Source organism: Tympanuchus pallidicinctus, unplaced genomic scaffold, assembly GCF_026119805.1.
Source record: "Tympanuchus pallidicinctus isolate F22 unplaced genomic scaffold, pur_lepc_1.0 scaffold10, whole genome shotgun sequence".
Taxonomy (NCBI): Eukaryota; Metazoa; Chordata; class Aves; order Galliformes; family Phasianidae; genus Tympanuchus; species Tympanuchus pallidicinctus.
The window spans coordinates 7940023-7963716 of NW_026294619.1; the positions used below are offsets into that span (position 1 = coordinate 7940023).

A 23694-nucleotide genomic window follows, 5' to 3' on the forward strand; every position below is an offset into this window, starting at 1 on the left:
GATGCTTGTCAGTGCATACGTGACTCTGAAACAAATGAAGGAAGGAATTATAACTATATTGAAAGATAGACATGGGCCGTTACATCAGACTCTAAGAATATCTCACCTGAGTTGGCAAAATAGTTTGAAAGAGCCTCCTTCCCCCATCCAAAGATTTTTGGTGTTTCAACCTACTAAAAATTGCCATTCTTCATTTCACATCATCATATATTTTTTTTTAAAAAGAAGTTTTGACAAAAGCAGTTTATCATTTTGAATATACCGTCTTATTTTGGACACAATGGACAGATTCAGCAATGAAAGTACAGGAAATTAATTCAGCTTTTTTTTTAATTTACCTTCATGGGTGAATCTTTGCAATTTCTTTTAGTTCTGTATTTATTAATTAAACTGTGTGGTGGCATACAGTCATAAAGAAAAAGAAACAGCATGACAGTGCAAGAGAAGGTGTAGAACAAATCTGTCAAATGTATAAGATGACAATCAGGAAAGATAAAGGATTTGATACTGTTAATTTTAGTTTTGTTGGAATCCACAGACAGATGCAGCTTTATATTTTAAGATTCCTACCTTCTTCCTGTGTGCTGCTTCTCTCTCTCTTCAATCTTATATCCGTTTTTTGTTCCTATTGCAGCACTGAGCAGAGTTGAATGTGAGAGCCAAAAGCTATGGCATGCTTGCGAGTATTTCAAAAACTGTATGTGTAGTCCTTCGAACATAATCCTTTTCTACTGTAGGCTCCTGGCATGTTTCAGTTACTGAAGGTTAGCATGGGAAACCAGGAGTTGAAGTCCTCTTCAGCCATTTAGGTGCAGTGAGTCATCCTAGGAATTTACTGCATGCCATGTGTCTCCTTGCTCTATGGTCACAGTGAGCAAGCTGAACACTGCAGTCCGTCTGATCTTCAAGTCTCCCTGCTACTGGGAGCTGGAATTTGCAGTTCCTTTGCAAGACTTGTGACAAACCTGGTAAATCACTTTCTGGATTTATAGATACGAATTAGACTCTCATTCTGTACATGCTTCAAAGATGTTCAAAGATTGTCAGCTGTTATCAGGTAGAAACTGGGGAATGGGACAAAGCCCCAGTTTCTGTGGATAAATGCATGTAAGGTAGTGTATATGCTGATGTGGATAGAGCAGGGCTGTGCGTGTTGAGTGTGTGTAACGCAGTACATTTTACTTCATGACCTCCTGAAATGAGCGTGACATTTGAGATACAAATTAAGAAACGCAATTTGTTTTGCAGTTGCAGTTTCTCCAACCCTTTCAGTCATCTTTCATCACCTTTCTACTGAATTTCTGGATTTCTTATTTTCATATTCTCTTAAGTATGCTAGCTGTTCAATTAAAAGAGTAAGCTTTTAATTGTAGGGTTTTATAAACTCTGTGGTCATGCAGGAAATAAACATTAGTGTTGTTAACGGGTAATTGGATTTCAGTGATACTGAAACTAAATGTATTTTGGTGTATTTCAGGAGCCTTACAATTAAAAAAAATCCCCAACAAAAAAGAAAGCTTTCAGCAGGCTCATATGCAATAAATGTTTTGTTTTCCATCCACAGGGAGAAACAGAAGGTATAAGAAGCTCAGATACTTACATAATGACAGATGTGAGACGAAATGCAACAGGAGAATACAAGTGCTCTCTGACTGACAAAAGCATGATGGACGCAACCACCATCACTGTGCACTGTAAGTCATTGCATTTTGTATTTGGATCCTTTTGTATAAGGATAGAAAACCTAGCTTGCACCTCTGCTTAAGGAGATCTCTCTAACTGACTTATGGTGAGCTGAATGATGTGGCTTGTTTGAAGTAATTAAGGTTGGATTTTAAAATTTTTTTTCCTTTCAATGTATCTCTGCTTAAACACCTAAACTTTCTCGATTTCCTGGCTTAGAGATTCACTTAATGTAACCATTGTAGGTTATATACTGCACTGTACAGTGAAAATTCTGATATTTCATGTGTCACAATATGATAAATTATTCTGATCCAGCAATGCCTCAGAATGTGCTCAGACAGACAGCGGCTCGCACTGAAGGTTGTTTTTTGGAGTCAAATTCACATTAGTCTGATGTCCTTTCATCTTATCTCAATAAGGTTAACACATAATAAGAAGCAACTTAGATATTCGTTTTGTTCATGTAGTGTTTGGGGTTTTTTTCTGGTTTTTTTTTTTCTGTTTTTGTTGTTGTTGTTATTTGTTTGTTTGTTTGCTTCCTTTTCCCTGAATCATGAGAGCAACAGAGCTTGGTGAATTTGCTTTAGATGGACACAAGAGTATTTACTCATACTTTATCAACATGAAGCAACCACTGACTTGGATTAACCATTGAAGCAACTAATTCAATGGCTGGTTTTAATTTTATCTTTTTGGGAAAATGCAAGAATGGGGCCTCTTTCATTCAAACTTTACCATACTATCACAGGGTGTGAAATGAGATCCAGGCCAATGGTCCTGAGTTTCCCCAGAGGACATTCATGGTCTCTAATCTTCCCAGTAGCATAAATATCTCCTGATAGTTTACAGGTTCAGAGGGACTTAATCAATAACAAACTGGAAATGCTCCCACAGTAATTATACATCATATAAAAAGAAATGTCACATAGAAAAATGAACATCTATGTTTATTTTTCCTCTTAAGTGTGGGTCAGGTTAGGGCATTTCAACTTCAGAATCCAGCTACTTGCTTAAGGAGTTAGAAAACTCTGATATTTCAGTCTGCTTGCCTCTTTCTGCCCACTTTTCAAGAGCTGAGGCGCCTCTGTCTCCTTCTAAACCAACTTTATTCCTTTGTTAGGTTTGATCAACAAGATTGACTGTATGTAATGGAACACAGTAAAGCAAGGACTTTTTAACTACATAGCATTTGGTGTGCCACAGTTTTTGCTCTTCTGCAGTTTGATGCTATGTGGGCTTTTTTTTCTTGGAAGAGGTACAATATATCTAGAATCTACCTGTACATGAATAATTTCCCTCTTTAGTTTAATGAATGTTTTATATTTAACGAGGTTGTCTGCTGTTTTACTACCTATTCCCTTTTCTTGACCAAGAATTGGGATATGTAAGAGATCTGTGCTTCTGCTCCTACCTGCCCAATACCAAAGCTGAATTGCTGCTAGATTGCTGTGGTATCATTGGCCCTTTTGTTTTGTTCCAAGTGGTTAGCATGTTGACTAATACCTCCATAAATAGTTACTCTAGAGTATGGCTTCTGTGGCTTCATATATATAGATATATATAGATATATAAAGAGTCAGTTTTCCTTTACCTGCTATTTTTTGTGCATGTCAGAAGAGTTTCACTGTATGAGAGAAACATGTATTTTCATGATGTAATTCTATCTGAGTGCAGCTACTCAGAACTCGTATGTCCAGTCTAGTACCTTGCTTCCTTTCTTCGTGTATGGCTTGTTTCTCTTAGATACATCTATCAGTATTAAAGCCTTTGCTTAGGTGAGGCTCAGAACAGTTCTGTACCTCCTGAATGCCCAAACCTTTGTACCTGTCCTTAAAATAATACTTTTTAATTCTTATTAAATTTTATTTTCCTCCTTTGCTTTATTACTTTCATTTTCTCATATGGATAAGTATTTCTTTCTGCAGTGTTACACTGCAAAAGTGTTCATTCTGAGTCAGGACTTTTCATTTCCTCACTTCTGTTCTTGACACTTTAGGTTTTTCATTTTGATTAAAAATATAGGCAATACAAAATTTTGTTTATACCAGTGAATCTATTATGAACTTCACAGAAAGCTGAACACTGACATTTAGGCATCTGAGTTACCCATCAAATATAGGGAAATACTGTATTCATAAAGCAAATTTTTAGGGTGGGAGAGAGAAAAGAAAGAAATCAAATTGCTCTATGGATTCTTCCTCGAGGGAATCCTATGAGAAATTATATGTTAATTCTATGTTTGCCTCATAAAACAATACTTCGAGCTGTGCAGTTCATCTCACATAATGTAAATTTTCCTGAACATCTGTAACAAGAAGACCCATGTGTGAGAGGAATGTAGTCTCACTTACAGCACCAGAAAGATGAGGTTGTGGGGGGCTCAGGCTTGCTACCCTGGTGGAGGACTAGTTTGAAGGATTGAACTGAGGCTCAGTGTCAGTCTTGCTTGAGATGATGGCCAAAAATGTAATGAGTTTCTCCTTTCTGTGATATATGTGAAAGAAGATGCTCATTGTTCTTTGGTGATCTCTGGTTTGAGGTGATATCATGCTTCAAAGAATGAAAAGTTTAAGTAAATGTTGGAGAGTTGCTGTGAGGGGGGAAAAAATGTAGCTTTGTCTTCAACCCACTCTTCTGACTCAAGAGGAGCTGAGCTAGAAGAAAAAATCTCTTCCATTTTTTTTTTTCCCTTGTGAAAGCAGTGGTAAAATCTGGAGTAGCTTTTGTTAATTTTCTTGGGTTTGCTAGTTGGGGAGGTGGGGGAAAGAAAGACTAAAGAAAAAAAATACAATTTTTCCCCTTCAAGACGTTTCTTTCATTCATGCGGATCTGGGACCTCTCAGAATAGCCATTAGACTTTATAATACAGATAATAATGCAGTCTAATAGTACTGGATGGACCATAGATTCTCCCTGAAGTCCTGCTTTTTAATGGTGTTCCCAGGGCAACCGCTGAATGAAACCAGTAGTCAAGTTCACTGTTTTGTTAAGTAAAACTCACTGTTTTTCCCTCCTTTACCAACTGTGATTTTGCCTCAAGTATACATATATATATATACATATATATATTTAACTCTGCTTAAAAGCCAAAAGGATATTCTGCAGTGCTTTTCTAGTGCTATATTCATGATGAAACCATGTATGCTTGCCATTTGAGCTATTGTGTGTGTGCATCTGTGATAGTTATTTGACCAGGCAACTTGGCTCACAGGCAAAGCTCTGTGAGAAGGGAAGCAAAATAGAGGTTTAGCTTGGCAAATTCTGCTTTTCTTTCATTGTAGGATTTTCCTGAAAAAGCAATCACTAGCCTGCCAAATCCATATACTCAGAAAATTCTGGAGCAGTGTTTCCTGATCTTTCTATTACTGGGTCTCACCCTCCCTAGCGTCAAACACAGCTATCACTGATTCTGCAATTTCCCTGAAGCCAAAACAGGTCAGGGAAAGCTTGGACTCTGAGTAACACAAAATGACTTTTAAGTTACTAATGAAAACAAAGAAATCAAAGGGCTTCATGTGTGGCCACCCAGCCTTATAATTCAGGCCTCTTGTCTCTTCAGTCAGTATCATCTGTCACACGCTACATTGACCACTCTCATCCTCTCCATATGCTCAGCATAAAAATCATCTTGTTTTATCAGATTTCAGAAAGTTACCCCTTGTCCTCCTATCCACTTCTATGCATTTTATTAAGTAACTGTTCAAATTAATCTGTCCCCATCTGCTTGAGTCCTCCACTGAAAGTACACTTGAATCTGGCTGAAAAAGAGATTCCCTCACAGCAGCCTGTGCTTCCTCTTTCAAGAAACAAATACTGCTGTGCTGAATACTACTGCGGATTCTTGTGCCTCTTTTGTCACCCTTTCAGTAGTACAAGGGTGAAAAAAGATATCAATTTGTCTAGTAATTAGTAAGTTTTCACTTTTCCTGTTAGCCTGTAATTACAGCAAAAATGTGAATGTTCTTGCAACGCCTGTTTTAGAATAATTCTGTCTTCTTCCTTTCTTCTAAGTTTGATTTAGATTTTATTGAGCAAATGAATTTAATGAGTGCAATTAGTCACATTTTCTTTTCTTGGAAAGCCTATCTTATGGCCCAGGCATTCTGAGATTACCATTTTGACAAATGTTCTTTGTGTCCCAGATCTGGATTTGCAGCTTACTCCTAGTGGAGAAGTCACAAAGCAGATTGGAGAGGCCCTGCCTGTGTCATGCACAATTTCTTCTAGTAGAAATGCAACTGTGTTCTGGATAAAGGTCAGTGATTCATCTACTTCACGCTTCATCTGTGTATTCATCACTTCATATTACTGTTGATACTTCAGTGTTTTGGGAGGGCGGGAACTATGCTGATTTGGCTTTTGGAGGCCTTTTGTTAAAATGAATCTTTTGTGCAATGCTAAAATAAGAGACACCACTTTAAATTGATGACTAAAAATTAGTTACTGTAATTATTGGCTCAATTCTCAGAGAACTACTGAACAGTATAACACAAATGCAATTTTATTGAAATTGTCTGTATGAGGAACTTTTAGAATCAGGTCCTGCTAAGAGGAAAAAGCCCTTTGAAGGAATTTGAATTTATCATTTATTTATTTATTCATTTTTGGTAAGCTTAATCTCGGTCCCAGTAAATTTAGCAGGACAAGGCTGGTTGAGAGATTAGATGTTGGCTGCTGGCTGTTCAGTGGGTGGTTAAAAAAAGTAGCTGTTGTAGATATCAGGTTTAAAGAACACCAGTACTGATGGAAACTAAAAATGATGGTACCTGAGGTCATTTAGTAGTGAACTCCTAAGCTCAGTTACTAGAGGTGTGTTGATAGTGTGTCAACTTGTACCAATAGCGTTTTTCACCAGACTACTGGCAAAGCTCAGAAAAGTTGTTCCCATCTATGCCCTTGACTTGAAGGTGAAGAAGAGAAGCGGCTTATATCAACATCCAATAGTTTCCACTTTTCATGCTCAGATGTTGCTGTCTGCTATTTGAAGGTGGTTACTAACAGGAAGACACTTGAAGTGTAAAACTCTAATCTGTTAATGCCAGTCACTTTTGTAATGTAGAGGTTAATGTATTCTGAATTAGAGTTCAAAAGATTAACTCCTTGCTCCATCAGGACAATACCAGAATGAAAACAAGTCCATCATTTTCAAGTCTGCAGTATCAAGATGCTGGAAACTACATCTGTGAAACTACTCTACAGGAAGTTGAAGGGCTAAAGAAAAGAAAGACACTTAAACTTATAGTGGAAGGTAAGGAAGCAAAAAAGCTATGATTATTAATTATGCTGTTCATAAATAAAATGTTTAACTGTAATATTTTTCAAATAGGAAAGCCTCAAATCAAAATGACAAAGAAAACCAATACAAATAAAATGTCTAAAACAATTGTCTGTCACGTGGAAGGATTTCCCAAACCAGCAGTGCAATGGACAGTTACTGGTAGTGGAAGCCTCATAAATAAGGCAAGTATCTCTTTTACTACTTTAAATCATGCCTCCTATGTTTTGGTGTATAAAGTCAAGAAAAAATTTGCAAGCAATTAGATGAAGGAGTTTAATCAGTTTTATTTCTTTGAGAGAAGGAGGGTAAATTATATTACAGGCTTATGTGGACAATAGCTACCAGGTACCTGCATGGATAATTTCTGATGATAAAGGGCTTATGCATATTGCAAAGGTATACAGGTTCCCTCACCTACAAGACGAAGCTGGAAGGAAAAAAAGAAGTTTGTAATTAAAATCTGCATTTTAAAGTTATTCAGTCATTTTGCTTGGATAATGTGGCTTTGCCAAATACATAAAGGATTTACAAATACTCTGAAATTTGTGTTAGAAAGTAATAAGGTACTTGATGTAGGCATTAGCTGGGGAAAGTATTACAAGTAAAAATCAGAAAATATGCTCACTATAGTTCCTAATGGACTTTGCAGTTTTATCCTAATGTATATGTTATTTTTGTGTGGTTATATCATTGTTTCTTACTGCATTTTGGAAACAAAACCAAAATGCAGTCAGCCTAGGGGAGAAATATGAAGACTTAAGCAGCTTGAAAAATATCTGAAAAAAGAGCAAACTGAAATATCTTCATATTGATAGCCAAAACACATGCAGAGAATTGCCATATTTTGTCTTGATGGGAAAAATAAATTAGATGCGTATACAAACATTTGAAGACTGAAAGTATAATGCCCATTGTTCCTGCAGATTTCACTGCTTCCTAAGGTTTTGCTTTAGCCCTTCAGAAATTACATGACTGTGAAAACATGTCCATTTACTTGCAACTGTAGGTTAGGAATTCTGTTGAGTCTATATAACTAATTAATTGAAAATAATGTTTTTCTGGACATGGTATTAATGTAAGAATGGTGTACAGCAAATTTAAGGAACACCTTCATCACCATTACAGCACTGATGCTGCAGGTACCACTAAATAGATGTGGCTTGGCAAAATGATTCTTGAGTGGAAACAACTCATGATTTGGAATGTTGTAAAGTGGAAATCTTACAGTGGTCATAAAGAAATGCAAACTTAGACATCTCATTTTGGGGTTTCCTTGGAGAATTTTGTACCTTGGATATTCTTTAAATAGTTGGAATAAACAAAAACAAGTACAGGGTCTGGTGAACTTTTGAAAAATACCTCTTTAGAAGTCTTATTGCAGTATGTGCTGGGCAAAATGTAGATACAGCTACAAGAAAAGACTGGGCAATCCAAATGTTCGCATTAGCATGTAATAAAATAATGAATTATTTCTATTGTCATGTGGAAAACTGAAATATGGTTGATTGTTATTTCTCTCTGAACATTTTCATTGCATAAATACAGATAATAAATTCTTTGTTGTTTGTGTTTTTCAAGGATGCTAACCTTCATTTTTTACCTTTTCAGACAGAGGAGACCAAGTATGTTAATGGAAAATTTTCCAGTAAAATTATAATTGCTCCTGAGGAAAATGTAACATTAACATGCATTGCAGAAAATCAGCTAGAAAGGACTGTGACCTCTCTGAATGTCTCTGCTAGTAAGTATCTTCTAAAGACCATTTTTCTGAAAGTTGTAGTTTCACATAGAGTATCCACACTTCGTGCACAAATGAAGACTGGATGTGCATAATAATGTTGGTAGTAACGCAGTTACCTTTTTGTCTCAAAAGCAATAGAACCATTAATAGTGTAGTAGAATACAGAATGTATTGATAGCTTTCTGAATGAAGCTGTGTAGTCTTCCTTGACTAGTTATATCATGTATGCAATGTATTCATTTTATATTCAACGTAAGTATACAATATATATATTTATAAAACATGAGTTTTGTGTGTAATTTGTGTAATATTACACCATAATGGTACAAAAGAATGTACATTTAGTGTTATAAAATATTACTTACAAAAGACAAAGTCTTTATTTATTACTACATAACCATCTTTTACTCCTCAAATTCCAGTTTATCATTATTGGTATTGACTTTTTCAATTTTCAGTGAGGAAATATATTAAGAAGCTAATAGTTGTGAAAGAGGAACACATAAATATTTCTGAGACTAATATTATAGTATTGAACATGATTCTTCAGTTGGATATCTTACAGTTATAAAATAATAATAACTTTTCCTTGAAGATGTTTGGCAAATATTGCATTATTTTTTAGTGTCACCGATGCAAATAATTATAAGTAATATTCAGGTTATAACATGTTTTATCTTTAATTTTAACATTTTCCATTTCAGTAAGTATTCCAGAGTACGATGAACCAGAGGACAGAAATGGTATGTACAGTTTTCTATCTCCATAATCCTTTCTGTTCATTGTCTCAGATTAAGACATATGCAGAATCACTGAACAATCCCTCAAAATAGGACTCAACTTGATCTGTAGCAGGTGGCACCATGATTGACTAGGAACATGACTTTCTTGAAGCTTTAAGTGTTATGTTTTTTTGACTTGGTCTTTTTGAAACAGTTCTTTTCCTTTTTTCATTTTGATGTTCTGACTCCTTTTCTCATTTCTAATGCAAGTATTTTTAAAATGCTGTATTACTTTTCTTCATCATAAGTTAATTCATTAACTTTTCTTCTTTGCTTCAGATGACAACAGTGAAAAGGTTAATGACCAGGCAAAACTAATAGTGGGGATTGTAGTCGGTCTTCTGTTGGTTGCCCTGGTTGCAGGTGTTGTCTACTGGCTCTATGTGAAGAAATCAAAGTAAGAATTTATGAAAAACTTGATACTAAATTTTAAAAAATAATCATAAACACACAAACATCTATTTACCTGTTTTCCTTCCTGCAGCATTCCAGTAGTCTGACAGGGACAAGTTGTTATACTAAGTGCATTTAATAGAGAAAGGAAACTTGACACTTCTGATTGGCATGCCCTAAAGCTCAACAAGATATTTCTCTTGGATAAAGGCAGCTTACTCCAAGACTTTTCATAGTTAGCTGTCTCTAATGAGGTTCTATTTCCTGACAGCCAAATCTGAGCTGATATGGTACCTGTGAGTTAATTGTGGGAAGTCACCTCCTATGTGGCTCAATTGCTACTGGAAATTGTCTACACTTAAAAATTTTGTTAACTCTTCTGCTTTAAAACGCGGACTAAATTGCAGAACAGATCTAAATTATCTAGGTCCTTCATTCATTCACATATACTTTGAGATCTATAGAAGTAAAAATGGTAAACATAGACCTTTTGTTGCAGAAAAGATAGAAGCCGTCATCCAAATGAGTGTTTTACCAACCTAAGCAAGCACAGGATTTGCCATTGAGGTCTGCTTGGCTTTCAAGTTTTTGTATTATCACTCAGGCCCACTTTGAGATCATCCAGTTCATTTTATTAAAGTGTAGCCATTTTTCTCCATAGTTTTAAAGATGGCCGTGACTGTGTGCCATTTGGCCTTATCATCATATATGTGTCCCGAGGGAGAACTTAGAACAGGCTTGCTGTCTGGAAGGTTGTTGTTAAGTACTTTTAAATAGGGAGATTAAAGAAGTTATGCATAATAAAAACAAATCAGCACAAGTATATAGAAAAAAATCTTAAAGTTCTTTTTGTGACTTTTCATTAAAGCTAGCTCAAATGAAATCTAAAATGTGTGACAGAAAAGTGACAAAGTGTAACAAAGAATTCTCAATCTACTTTTCTTATAAAATGCAGGGGGTTTTTTATATTACATAAGGAATGTTCTCTAGCCATAACTAAGTAGTTTTTGGAAGTTCTGCAAATAAAGAACTGCTGATTTTGACAGAGCACAAAACCACATTCAGACATTATGGAAGGGTGGGGAAGCAATATTTTTTTTTTTCCAAAGGTCATGCTTCTTTTGCTTACTAATTAAGAAGTAATAATAGAACCATAGAATCATTACAGTTGGAAAATTTAAAATCATCTAGTAAAATAACGTTGAGCTCCTCCTCTCGCACTTTGCTACTCTCGTAATAATGTCTAGAATCATTTTCTTTCATCTGTTTTGAATATGAGAATGTGCAGTCATAAAATGATGCAGTGATTGGGTTTTTGCAAGAGGTGGTAGGATACAAGGAGGGCAGAGAAGGTAAAGTATCTTTCTCTGCACCATTTATATGTTGTGGTGAGAGCCGATTAGAAACCTAGATTACAGGATGTCATTTGCTGAAATGAGCTTGTGATTTAAGATAGCTTTTTCCTCTTCTAATATAGGATACATTATATTCTAAATGGAATATTCTATATTCTTTTTCCTTTTCCTTGTGCTCAATTTCTCTTATACATGCTTCAAGTAAAATTAGAGCTTGAATTTATTAGAAAGGTTCACCAGGAACAAAAAAATAACAATAAAAAACCTTTATAGTTAAATAATAGTCTTCCTATTTCATACAATGTTGCTGGCTTCTGAAACCCTTAATTGATATATTGTCACTGACAATCCCATGTTCTCAGCATATATTGAAGTTGACCTGTTTTTATCCTCCCTAACTTGTGCATGCCGTACTTGCAAGAGCAAGCTGAGTGTCGGCACCTATTCTCTGACAAATTTTTCAGCATAAATTATAATCTAGAAGTAAAAATACTCCTTGTAAAAAGCGCCTTACACCTTCAGTTACAGTCTGTGTCCAATCACAACTGTCCATCCCTGTGCAGGCCAACAGATAGTAGTCACTTATTGAACCCACCCTTGAACAGTAACTCACCTAATCTCTATCCCTAAAGTGACGTCAAAGGAAAGTCTGAGAAGGCAGCAGCACAGAACTTTCCAAGTCTGCCGAGGCAAGAAAAACATTACTTTTGTCATTATGGGTGTTGTGGTTTGCATAATCTTCTATTGTTTTGTCTTCCACGCTAAGTAGAAATTACACTTGTAGCTTTGGAATATATTCACAATAAATCACTTATAGAGTTATTCACTGTCTCAGCTCCACTTGATGCAAAAGCTGATTATTGCCACATATTCTTCTCACTATGAATATTATCCCATGAATCAGGGCCTCATCTGTATTCCATGTCCTGCAACCAGCCCCGTCTCACATTAAGAGCTGAGGCTCCCTATCCCAGCATGCTTTGTCTCTCCTTCATCTGAGCAGAAGGCCAAATGCTTGTTTTCTACAGCTTTGTCCATTTTCCAAAAAGCATATAATGAACTAATTAGCACTGATCAGAGGATATAATATGGCACTGAAGAATCTTACTAAAACTTTTGCTGTATCTTAATTAAGCAGTTCTAGAAAACCCATCTTCTGTAAATCCTTTATATACAAAATTTTCATGTTGCCAGAAACTAATGAGAGTTCTGTACACATTAAAGGTTTAGAAAGAAAGCAACATACCCAGCAACCTTTATCCCTGTTCTCCAGGCATGGAAGTGCAGCATGTAGATTTAAAATGCAGTGAAAGTATATGCAGCTGGGCAAATTGAAGCACAGCAGCAGTCTTGAAATTGTTCATGCTCACAGCACAACAAAATATTGAAATTCTCCTTAGATCACAGTAATCAAGAATGTTGCTTGTCTCGCTCTGAAACTGAACACTTGAAGCATAGCAATTCTGCTTTACTGATACTTTATAGGAAATCAGCATATGAAACCAAATGTAGCAGGACAAATATACAGGCAACTTGCTGTATGTTTACAACAAGATGCAGCACTTGCATTGTTTTTCATGCAATTGCTTTCCAGAGAAAAGACCAAGTTAAGAACAACTCTGGAAGTGTCAGTTAGCATCACAAAACTTGCATGAAAATGGAATAAATTGAATTTATGAAAATTGCTCCTTTGTTATGTTTTTCTTTTTGCCTTTTTTCCTACAAATAGGCATTTAAAAGTAATTGTAGGAATTAGAAGGCAAAATTGGGGTGAAGGGAAAGAGGTTGCAAATAGTCCAGGTTTAGTGGGGTGAGATCCTCAGCTCCTACAAAATCCTTTTCAGCATTGCAGTTCAGTGTCTTAACATGCCTTTCAAATGTGTTGCTGACAGTGAAGTTCATAGCTCTTGCATCAACACTTAGAACTCCATCTATGTGTGTTTTCTTACCTGTCATTATCACAAGCTTGATAACAAGACAAAGGCACTGCAGATTTTCTTCTTCAGCAGAATTCCAGCTGAGGCTTGGTTGCATGAGATAAAAAGAAATTAGGAGTTAAATTCCAAGGAGATATATGTGTGTGTGTGTGTAACCTATATGCAGAGTGTATTTACAGTAAAGCAAGTAAAACAATGGAGATAGGAAAAAAAAATTCCTTATATTAAGAAAAGCGTTATAAAAAATATTTAAACAAAATGTGTGAAAATAATGGCCCCTCACCACACACTCAAAAGAAAACTGAAGACCTCATTTTGGCACTACTTACAGAGACATTTTGATTAGCATTCCCTGAGGATAATCATTTTCCTGAAGAGCGAGCATAGATAAATGTAAAATACGAGTCATGATTTTAGCAAGAGCTTGCAATGATCTGTTTTAAAAACGATTAAAAAAAGAAAAGAAAAAAAAAAAAAAAACAGCCAAGAGATATAAGTAAGCTCATATTAATACAACCAGCTTTCACAATATCATAGAATCCTAGAATGGCTTGGGTTGGAAGGGACCTCAAAAGATGATCTGGTTCCAACTCTCCTGCTGGGGGCAGGGTTGCCAACCACTGATTAGGCTGCCCAGGAACCCATCAAGCCTTTCCTTGAATATCTCCAGGGATTATGTAACATTGCCAAAGCATACTAAAACAGGGGCTTATCGGATCTGTTCATCGTTTGTGTGAGATGACAGAGTTGCCCATTCCTCTGCTGTTGGCACAGCACTGCCAATGGATCACACTGCTGCAACTCAGTCCAAATTTTGATTCTGTCCCTTAATAATACTATTTAGCACAAATAATAACAGAAATAGAATTTGTACTGAGGTGGTGAATCTGCCTATATATCAGCATTTGGTGATCAGCAAGATCACCAAGACACTGGAATTGAACTTTGTATGTATTTCAGTCTCAGATGCTGAAAATCTAAATCTGTCTGGCTTTCTGACATGAAAAGCTGCTCTGATTTCAGACAAGCAACGCTCACTGTACTCCACATCAGGATTCTGGGGAACTCTTTCAGAGTCAGAATGCTGCCTTTCACCTCTCCATTCTCACCCCTTTTGGCTCTAGGAAAACAGAGATGGCATTTAGTGAGGGAATACCACGGTTCCATTGAATGCAGAGCTACAGTGAAACACCTGAAAAATAAATCTTGATAGCAACGCAGGACCTACCAGCTGTAGTCATTGATCCATTTTAACCTGATCAAAGAACAGTAATGACACTTACTTACAGTTGCCTGTTGTTAGGCAGATAGGTGTCAGGTCATTTGAGATCCAGTTTGCTTTAGGTCCTATAAAAAAACGTGGATAAGAGGCCAAAAAAAGGCATCATGCTGAGCCATGCCAATAGTCTGTCCATTCCACTCACTTGTCTGCAGCAGCAGCCCCAGTGCCCACATACAGCACTGTGAGAGCAGATGAGCACAGCGCTGCTTCCCCACCTCCAGCTCATATCAGCTCTGGCAGTTGCCCAGATCCAGATTCTTTCAGCTTTTCATCTCTTTCCTTACCATCTCCAGTTCTGTGAAAGACTTCTTTGTGGAAAAGGCTTCTTATCTGTGACAAGACAGATTCTGTGCTCTACCTAAAACAGACAAATTTTTACATTTAAATTTAATTAGAAAAAAATAATTTTCCAAATTTTTAAAGGTTTTGTGTATTTGTTTGGATATTTTGTTCGTTTGCTTTTTAACTAGAATTAAAGAGATTTGTGAAGGGTTACTATGATCACAGGAGAGGGTCGATCTCTACCAAATCATTGGATTTTCTTCTTCATTACGTCTTACATCCTTTCCTCCTGTGCACCTATTGTGTTCCAGGCTCTTAGATATCTAAGAAAGTAGGAAGTTCACAGTACGATAGAAACTTACCACTGTAGAACGTGTTCCTTCAAGTATCAAGTTTGGCATTTTAAAATTAGATTTGCCTGTGACAATCAGTAGTTGGAATCTGTGTATAAGAAGGTTTACAGCAAAACTGGTTCTGCACAGACACCTGCCCTTCTGTCAGTCACACAAGCAGAACAGAGGCAGTCTGAGAACATTAGTAAAAGATAAATGCAACTTGGAAGAATTACAAGTTTGAACCACCTAGGAAGTAACCTACTTCAAAACTTTTCCCATTCAGCATACTCCATGGGGTTTGGGACCCTGAATTGCACGCCCTCTGGCACTGCCCATCATACACTGCTCCCACCAGCAGCTGTCACAGCATTCCCAGGGGTGCTAAGGAGCAGGTGCATTAGCACCTGGTAGAAGCTTGCTGAGATAAGCACTAAATAGTGCTTTATTGACAGTACCTTTCACTGCTCCTTCAGTTCAGGGCACGCACAGTGCTCAGCCCTGGCTCGCAGCCTTTGCTCAGATGGAGGATGTGCACTGAAACACTCCAATAGCAAAAAATTGGAATTGGTGGTTTTGTAAGGTACATACCTGCATGGTGTCAGTGTCCCATGTCACACTCCTTTGCCTACCTACCTGTGTCTTCATTGCATTTTGCAAGTCAGTGTCACTGCAGATCTTTACTCTGAAGCAAGGGTGAGCATATGCATAAATCTGTCACAACAGATGTTACTTTTCTGTAGGGGAAACAAATTATCCTTAGAGAAAATGCCTATACCATAATCTGCTTTGACACGAGGGATTTACTTTGTCCCACTCAAACACATTTGCCCATTTACATTTTAAAAATTGTGGCCTTCAAAATGTTATCGCAGCTCTGCAGGAATCTTTCACCTTGGCAGACAGTGAGGCTTCTCACACATTAAATGAATGGCTTAGTGGTTTTATTGTGCTAAGCCAAACTAAGCACTTAACTCATTAATTCATCTCCACCACTCGTATTAAAGACAACCTGCTATTTAAAACGAGGCATACCTCTTTTCTCCCCCTCAAACTTTTACACAATCCCTTCTTTACTTAAACCTTGTCAGTCAGAGCCAGCACAGATCTGGAAGACAGAATGTTTTCTTTTTTTGGTGCTGCCTGAATTTTCCTTAAATTTCTTCACAGTTAAAGAGCTGCTGTTTGGCACAGCTTCTGAAAGTCAATTACTACGAGTACACAAAAGATTGCTAGGTTGATCAAGATATCTTAGCCATACTTGTAACATTTTAGTATGCCTTAAAGCAAACTCTTGTTTATTGAAACAAGCTTCACAATTAATTTATCGAGATACATGAATCTGCACAACCAATTCAACCATTCTTGCTAGCTCTGAATAATTCTGGATTTCCCAAGATATAGAACACACAAGCATGGCTTCAGTGGGGAAACTGGTGCTATTGGTCCATTTACAATCATATGCAAGCCTATTGCTCTGCTCCGAACAGAACTGTAAGAGGGGGGAGCAGCATCGTTACTGTGTGTATGGAACAAAGTGCTGTAAAACTGCAAAAATGACCCTAATTTTTCATTCTAGGACAGCGTCAAAACATGTAGACAAAGATCTCGGAAATATAGAAGAAAATAAAAAACTAGAAGAAAACAATCATAAATCTGAGACTTAAGAGACAAAATGTGTCAGTCATCATTCCAGGTAGGTGTTTCATACTGCAAAATTTAACATCTGGCCACTTCTTCTCTCTCTTGCAATCCATGTCTAACAATTACAGGATTAGCTCGGGTCTCTGTTGCTTACCTTTTGGGCATAGGAAGTAGAGTGGTTTTGGACTCTGGTGATATGAAGACAGACAGACTCAAGTCCCCAGCCAGTTACAAGTTCTAACCTGCATAGACACACATTGAAGAAATAAGTTATAAGTTAGATATAAGTTAGTACTTGGCTTTTTGGCTTTTTTTTTTTTTTTTTTTAATTGTGCACTTGGGGAACTGAAAAAAATAATTATATAATATACCACTGTGGTATATACCTACCTGTGCATTTGTGTGGTAGAAGGTGTGTAGGTAACATTTAGAAGGTTTTGAGTTATGGCTTTAAATGCTCACAGGAACACTCTTGCATTACTGGAAGCAATATTTCTTGATGGGCTTTATTCATCAGTGCTGCAAAAGGCACAAACCTTTTCTAAGAATAAAATCATTCTTTTATTCAGGACCTCACAAAGTGGTATGGTTTTCCACGTGCTCTTGGGAAGAGATACTGTATGTTAAGCTAGTAAAAGTGCAACAGGTATACAAGCTTGCCCAGCTGGGATCTGTGTAAAATAAAGTGTGCAAAAATAAACAGACACAGAAGTTCTGTCTGGAGTTACTGGGCACTATGAAGCACCAACAGCACCACCCAGTGCCTGCACGTCTATACACCACTGCTGCATACCCACATGCCATATCTTGCTACTTGGTACTCAAAGTGAGAGTTCAGAACATTTTTCTGAGCAACACAAGTAATTTTAGATTAACTTTGTGGTAGGTCACCATACTCAGTTTTCTTGAATTAATCATCAGCCGATCGTTAAAAGGGGAGTAGTACATGTTCAGCAGCACAGTGTTTGGAGTTCCTTGATAGAAAAGCAGTGGATGGCCCTGAGTAACTAAATAGCACTGGATACCTGTTCTGGGCTGCAGGACTTTCAAGCATATGGTGGGATGATCACATTTCTCATTTGCATAAGAATACAGCTCTGATTATGGATCATTTCACTACGTTAGTACTATCTGAAATTTAAAAATAAACCTCATTATTTTTGTACTAAAAAAGAATGATTATAGGGTATATGAAGAGATGCAGTATTCCTGTGTGCCCTTTTGTTGGAGTTTCCTTGCGATTGGGAATTTCCAAATAGTACCTTATGAGTGACTTAAAAGTCTTAAAAGTGAAAACTAAATTTGGATTTTGAAAAAGTCACAGTGTACATACATTCCTACAGGAAAATTCTGCCATCTCCTCAGCTGGGGGTCATTCTGCATTTGTTTGTTTTTCTGGACTTTGTACTTTCCACGGCATTGCAATATTGAGGGGATTGGGTGGAGACGAAATTGCTGAAGGTGTTTATTGGCCGTAGCAATTCAAATTAGCATCACAAGCCTTCAGTGCCATCTTTTATTACAATTTTTTATATTGTTGGGTCAGTAGTCCTGCATCAATTAAAGCTTATCCGTAAGTACATTACCTACCAGATAGACTTTGCTTTAGGAACTACATTGCAACAGCTGCTATCATGAAGGAAAGTGTTCTTTTAAACTGGGAGAAGAAAGTATTCTATAGATTCTATAATCATAGAGTCGCAAGATTGGAAACGACCTGCAAGATCATCTAGTCCAACCCTCCTCTCATTACCTTTGCTACCACAAGCACTAAACCATATTTCGTAGCTCCTCATCCAGACGCCTCTTGAACACTGCCAGGGATGGCGACTCCACCACCTCCCTGGGCAGCCATTCCAGTGCCTGACCACTCTCTGAGAGAAAAAGTTCTTCCTTTTGTCTAACCTAAACCTCCTCTGGCACAACTTGTGGACATTTCCTCTGGTCCTGTTTGTTGCTTGGGAGAAGAGGCCAAACCCTTCCTCATCACAGCCTCCCTTCAGGAAGTTGTAGAGTGCAACGAGGTCTCCCCTGAGCCTCCTCCAGACTAAATAATCCCAGCTCCCTCAGCTGCACCTTGTAAAACTTGTGCTCCAGACCCCTCACCAGTTTCGTTGCCCTTCTCTGCACACGTTCCAGGGCCTCAGTGTCTTTCTTGTAGAGGGACCCAAAACTGAACACGTACTCAAGATACAGCCTTACCAGTGCTGGGTACAGAGAGATGATCACCTCCCTGCTCCTGCTGGCCACGCTATTTCTAATGCAGGCCAGGATGCCGTTGGCCCTCTTTGCCACCTGGGCACACTGTCAGCTCGTGCTCAGCTGAGCATCAGCCAACAGCCCCAGGTCCCTTTCCTCTTCACAGTCATCCAGCCACTCATCCCCAAGCCAACAGTGCTGCATGGGGTTGTGGCCAAAGTGCAGGACCCAGCACTTGGCCTTGTTGAACCTCATCCCATTCACCTCAGCCCAGCAATCCAGCTTACCTCGATCCCTCTGAATGGCCTCCCTACACTCAGGCAGATCGACATCACCTCCCAACTTGGTGTCATCTGCAAACTTACTGAGGGTGCACTCAATCCCTTCATCTAGGTCATCAATAAAGATATTAAACAAGATGGGAAGTACTGCTAATTAGCTTTTTGTGTGGGGGTCAGAATGCTGAGCAGTTATGTTGATTAACATGTTTAAATCTAAACCTGCTTAACTGCCTTTATCTTTCGTGTTTTCAGAGAATACATATAGACCAATTGAAGCATGAACGTGGATTGTATTTAAACGTATACAAAGAAGTGACAGCTATTCATGGTTCAAGTATTAAACAGATCATACTACCAAGTTTTCAGCGGATTTTAGACACAATTATCTCAAGCTAAAACAAACAAACAACCAACAACAACAAACAAAACAACAACAAAAAAAACCCAACCCACAGAATAACTAATTTTGGCAACAGCCATGATAATAGGTCACCATGTTGTGTTCTGTTTAAACTATTTTTTTGTAAATGTCTGCACTGAAGATTTCTTTTTGTTTGCCTTTATGTAAATTTTTTACGTAGCTATTTTTATACACTGTAAGGCTTTGTTCTGGGAGTTGCTGTTATTCTGATGTATAGTGTAATGGTTTGATTTCAATTGTTTTTATGGCACCCTTTGGGCAGGTACATGTCTAATTCTGATTGTTATCAGTGAAACCTCTGCTTTGTAGCAAATACCTAAAGCGTAAGATTGTCTTAAAGGAAAACATTGATCTCCTTTTTCATTTTTTAGAAGTCACAGTAAAGAGGAGAGGTGACAATTGTGACAAAAATAAGCCGAATTGTTAATAACAGTGAGAATTTAAGAAAGCCGAGGGAAAGCGAACAGCCAGAAAGGGAATAAAGAATTTCAATGGAAAAGGCTGGGGGCTGAGCAAGGAACACAGTGAAACACTCATAGCCTACGTGCAGATGGTGGCCTGTGGTCCTTTCCTTCTAAAGCAAGGCGTACGTTTTACTCATGCATTGCCTGTTGTCCTTCGTGTTAAAATTAGGGTAAGGAACTGGATTTCTGGTTTGGTTTTGATTCCTTTACGTTATCCGCTGCCTTAAAGTACTGTACCTTTTCTTCATTTCAAAGAGATATCAGTCAGAATTGGAGATTTTTAAAAAAAAGTGGTCATATCAAAGCTGCATTTTTTTCCACAAAAATAGAATATATATATTTTTTGTGTGTTTTGTTAACTATGCTACAGATATTGAATGCACCTTGAGATAATTTTAGTGTTTTTAACTGGTACCTAATTTATCAAACAGTACATATAATTGTAACAATGAAATGTCTATGTATCTTTAGTTACATTCAAGTTTGTAACTTTATAAACATGTTTTAAGCTTGAGGAAATTTTTAGAATGGTACTGATAAGAAAATGGTTTAGGGTGAATGGCTGATAGAGAATTGTTGTTAAGGGAGAGGGAAGTTTCATTCTGCGCGGATGGATCGTTTTGGGAAGAAAGTGATAGGTGGATTGATGGAGAGGAACAGCAAAGCACGCAGAACATCAGGTTTCCTTTTACAAATATCCAGGGAAAAAAGTATGTTTTTATAGACTGGTAGGCAAAAAAGAATATAAATAAATAAATAAAAGAAAGAGATGGACGTTAGGAAATGTATTTTGCCACTTTTGCATTATTTAGGGGGGAAGAAAACACTGTTACTTGTAAATTTGTAAAATGTTATATGTCTGGGCAGTAGTGACTGATGTCTTAATAAAAGCTTCCTGTAGTGCATTGGCATGGATTAAAATACATAAGAAGTCCTATAGACTCTATGCTGTATAAAATATTAGAGGGAAATCCTGTTATATGCCTCTAAACTTTTGATTTGTTACTGTTTTATTTGGCAAAGAGGAGAAAAAAAAATTATAATCTTGGTCAGTATTTAAACCAAAGTAAAATGGGGGAAAAACCAAAGTGATTTGTTTTGCATGGCTAAGCCATTATGTTATCTCTGTAAATATTGTGATTTTTTTTTTCTTTTTAGAATTTTGTTAAAAAAATTCTAAAATTTTTAAACACCTGTTTTTCCAAAATAAAACGTGAACACACAAAGCAGTTACTTTATATACAAATCTATCTTTTTTTTCTTTTGGTGCGAGAACACTGCCAAGTGATAACACATTTTTTTAACAAATCACAGTGGGCGTGACTCTAAACAGGAAAAAGTTGCAACGGAATACTGGGAAGGAGTATGCAAAAATCAACTGTCTGTTTATAACACTACAAATAGTTTTTAAACACAGAGAAGAAACCTCCAAAGATCATCAGGGAAAGCATAGGGAAGGGTTGAAAATGTTCGTACCACTGTCTTGGGAGCATGGTGGAAGAAGAGAAGAATAAAAGTCCTTCGACTTCCACAGCTATGAGAAAGGAATTAGAAGACCTTCTCATCCTTTGGAATTCTGCTAGATCTCCTATGCACTTTAAATCGTCAGTCCTAGGAGCCGCGTTTTTCACTGCTCCACGTTCACTGTAGGCACGTTTCAAGAACCAAGAGCGCAAAAGAATTGATGTTTCTATCCATGCCTAAACAACAATAAAACTGAAGTATATCTTCACTTGCCTGTCTGAAATCTCACTTTGAAAGAACACACATGAATGTGAGTGGGGCACTTTACTTACCAAGCTTGTGCTGTTGCTGACTGTGATACTGCAAATATACGTCTGCAGAATCCCACTGGTGCAGAGTCCCATGAGGTCTGGGGAGTTGTGTGTGGCTGTATGGACCTTCTCTCTCAGCAGATGGTCGGGACCTAGAGAGAATCAGCACTCACTTAAGAGAAATATAACTGTCCCATGCTGCCTCATAGGTACCTGATACCCCCCCCATGAGGTTGGCACGTGTCTCCACATGCAACCTTGTTAAAAGAAACACTCTTGGAAGGACTCTTAGGGGTCCTGTTGAAATCTAATGTTGTACACCGCTCCGGTGTCAGCTTCAATTTACCACATGTAGGAAGGAAAAAAAAATCCCTCCACAGAAATGGTTTAAAACAAAAAGAGCACACAGTGGAACAAACCCAACCTCTACCTCTTGAGGTTGGGAAATTAAGACTGGTTGTGATATCTGTTCATGGCTGTACAGAAAACTGTCACTGAGCTTGGAAAAAACCAAGAGGTTGTCTGCATGGTGCAGAAGCAGCATCCTGCAAGGAGAGCCCATAGGCTTCTCAAGCCAGCCATTTTTTAAGACCCCAGAAGCAATATCTCAAAACTACAGCTCAATGTAATAGATGAACAAAACACTAGCACAGAAACATTTGGTAATGGCATGTCCAAAAGGTGAGGCCTTCTGAAGGAACAGTGAGTGCTTGGAATCAACATGACAAAAGGCAAAGCATCAGGTGGATTTTGCTTGCTTTCCAGGATTTTATGCACCTCCAACTATACTTCTTGAGTTAGCAAATGTTCAGACCGTTAACTGGTGTTAAATTCTTACCAGATTGTTTACCAGTAAAACAGACTATCCACATGCCATCATCTGTACTGCCCATGACATGCCATCATCAACCAGCAATATGGATGGTTCAGGCAATATGTTACAACTTTCCCTGCACACAGAGTTTTCATGATGATGTTCTGCTTTGAAATACAGAGACAAGTCAGTAACTTCTAAATTGCACATTGATGACTTGAGCATAATGGAATGCTGACACGTTTCACCCATATTGGTAGCAGCCATAGAGACAAGCAAAGGTGGTGTTGTGGTTTTTTGTTTATTTTTTAAGTAATTTCTTCATGGAACTTGCAAGTTCATCTAATATCCTCAGCTGTTGCAGTTCAGTCTGATTTACTTGTACTACCACATGTAGCTGGTAGCCAGGTACTTTCCTGTTGGCTTCATGTTTTGTGTCATTGCATGTGTGACGGTCACACATTTGCAGTTATCTCAGCTAAGATTAATGATGACATATGGAGTGAGATCATGCCCTCCTGTGTCAAACACATCTGTGCAAATGTTTTCTTTTGATGAAAAAGCATTTCCATCCAGGTATCTGCTTCCAAAAATTAACTGCTACAGCTTTTTTGAACAGTGTGCTCCTGCAGTCAAGATAGCCTAAGCTGTGGAGTTGGAGAGAACACAGGAGGCCCATGACTTCTGCACATTACATACCTGTGTCTCTGGAAGAGGGTGGGATCCTCGGGCTGGCAGAAACCATCTTAGCTCCAGTGCTGAACAGGGGGAACCTCAGCCTTTCCTCACAGCACTTTGCTACAGGCTGAGCACACTGTAGTACTACAGGAGGGCAGGGAGCAAGGTGGAGAGGCTGAAAAACAAAATGGAACATACATACAAAAAAACCCCACCACCACACATTAAAAAGTGCTTCATGTGTCACGCAGCACACACATTTAATAATTTGTTTCAAATTGTCAGAATCAGTAGCTAAGTTTATTACTTATTATCTAATTACATCAAAATCAATTTATTAACTAAGATCA

The 23694-nt window shown here is 37.7% G+C and overlaps 2 protein-coding genes and 1 long non-coding RNA gene across 4 annotated transcripts in view; 1 reads left to right on the forward strand and 2 right to left on the reverse strand.

Annotated features, from left to right (window-relative positions):
• Positions 1 to 21809, forward strand: part of ALCAM (activated leukocyte cell adhesion molecule) — a 119352-nt gene extending 97543 nt beyond the window's left edge. For both annotated transcript variants that reach the window (XM_052702676.1, XM_052702685.1), the window contains exons 8-16: positions 1565 to 1694; positions 5829 to 5941; positions 6799 to 6934; positions 7013 to 7150; positions 8577 to 8705; positions 9410 to 9448; positions 9767 to 9884; positions 16648 to 16764; positions 19445 to 21809. In XM_052702676.1, the coding sequence (XP_052558636.1) occupies positions 1565 to 1694; positions 5829 to 5941; positions 6799 to 6934; positions 7013 to 7150; positions 8577 to 8705; positions 9410 to 9448; positions 9767 to 9884; positions 16648 to 16735 (891 nt within the window). In that variant the 3' untranslated portion in view covers positions 16736 to 16764; positions 19445 to 21809. The remainder of the gene's footprint in view (positions 1 to 1564; positions 1695 to 5828; positions 5942 to 6798; positions 6935 to 7012; positions 7151 to 8576; positions 8706 to 9409; positions 9449 to 9766; positions 9885 to 16647; positions 16765 to 19444) is intronic.
• LOC128090395 (uncharacterized) lies at positions 11729 to 22599 on the reverse strand. The gene is made up of 5 exons (XR_008210934.1): positions 21874 to 22599; positions 16867 to 16954; positions 14739 to 15805; positions 13185 to 14519; positions 11729 to 11916 (listed from the first exon to the last, which is right to left on the reverse strand). It is a non-coding gene; the product is annotated as an uncharacterized LOC128090395 (long non-coding RNA).
• An 817-nt stretch (positions 22600 to 23416) lies between these two features.
• CBLB (Cbl proto-oncogene B) overlaps positions 23417 to 23694 on the reverse strand; it is a 142122-nt gene continuing 141844 nt past the window's right edge. Inside the window, exon 20 of the transcript XR_008210930.1 lies at positions 23417 to 23519. The gene's annotated coding sequence lies outside the window, so the exon portion shown is untranslated. The remainder of the gene's footprint in view (positions 23520 to 23694) is intronic.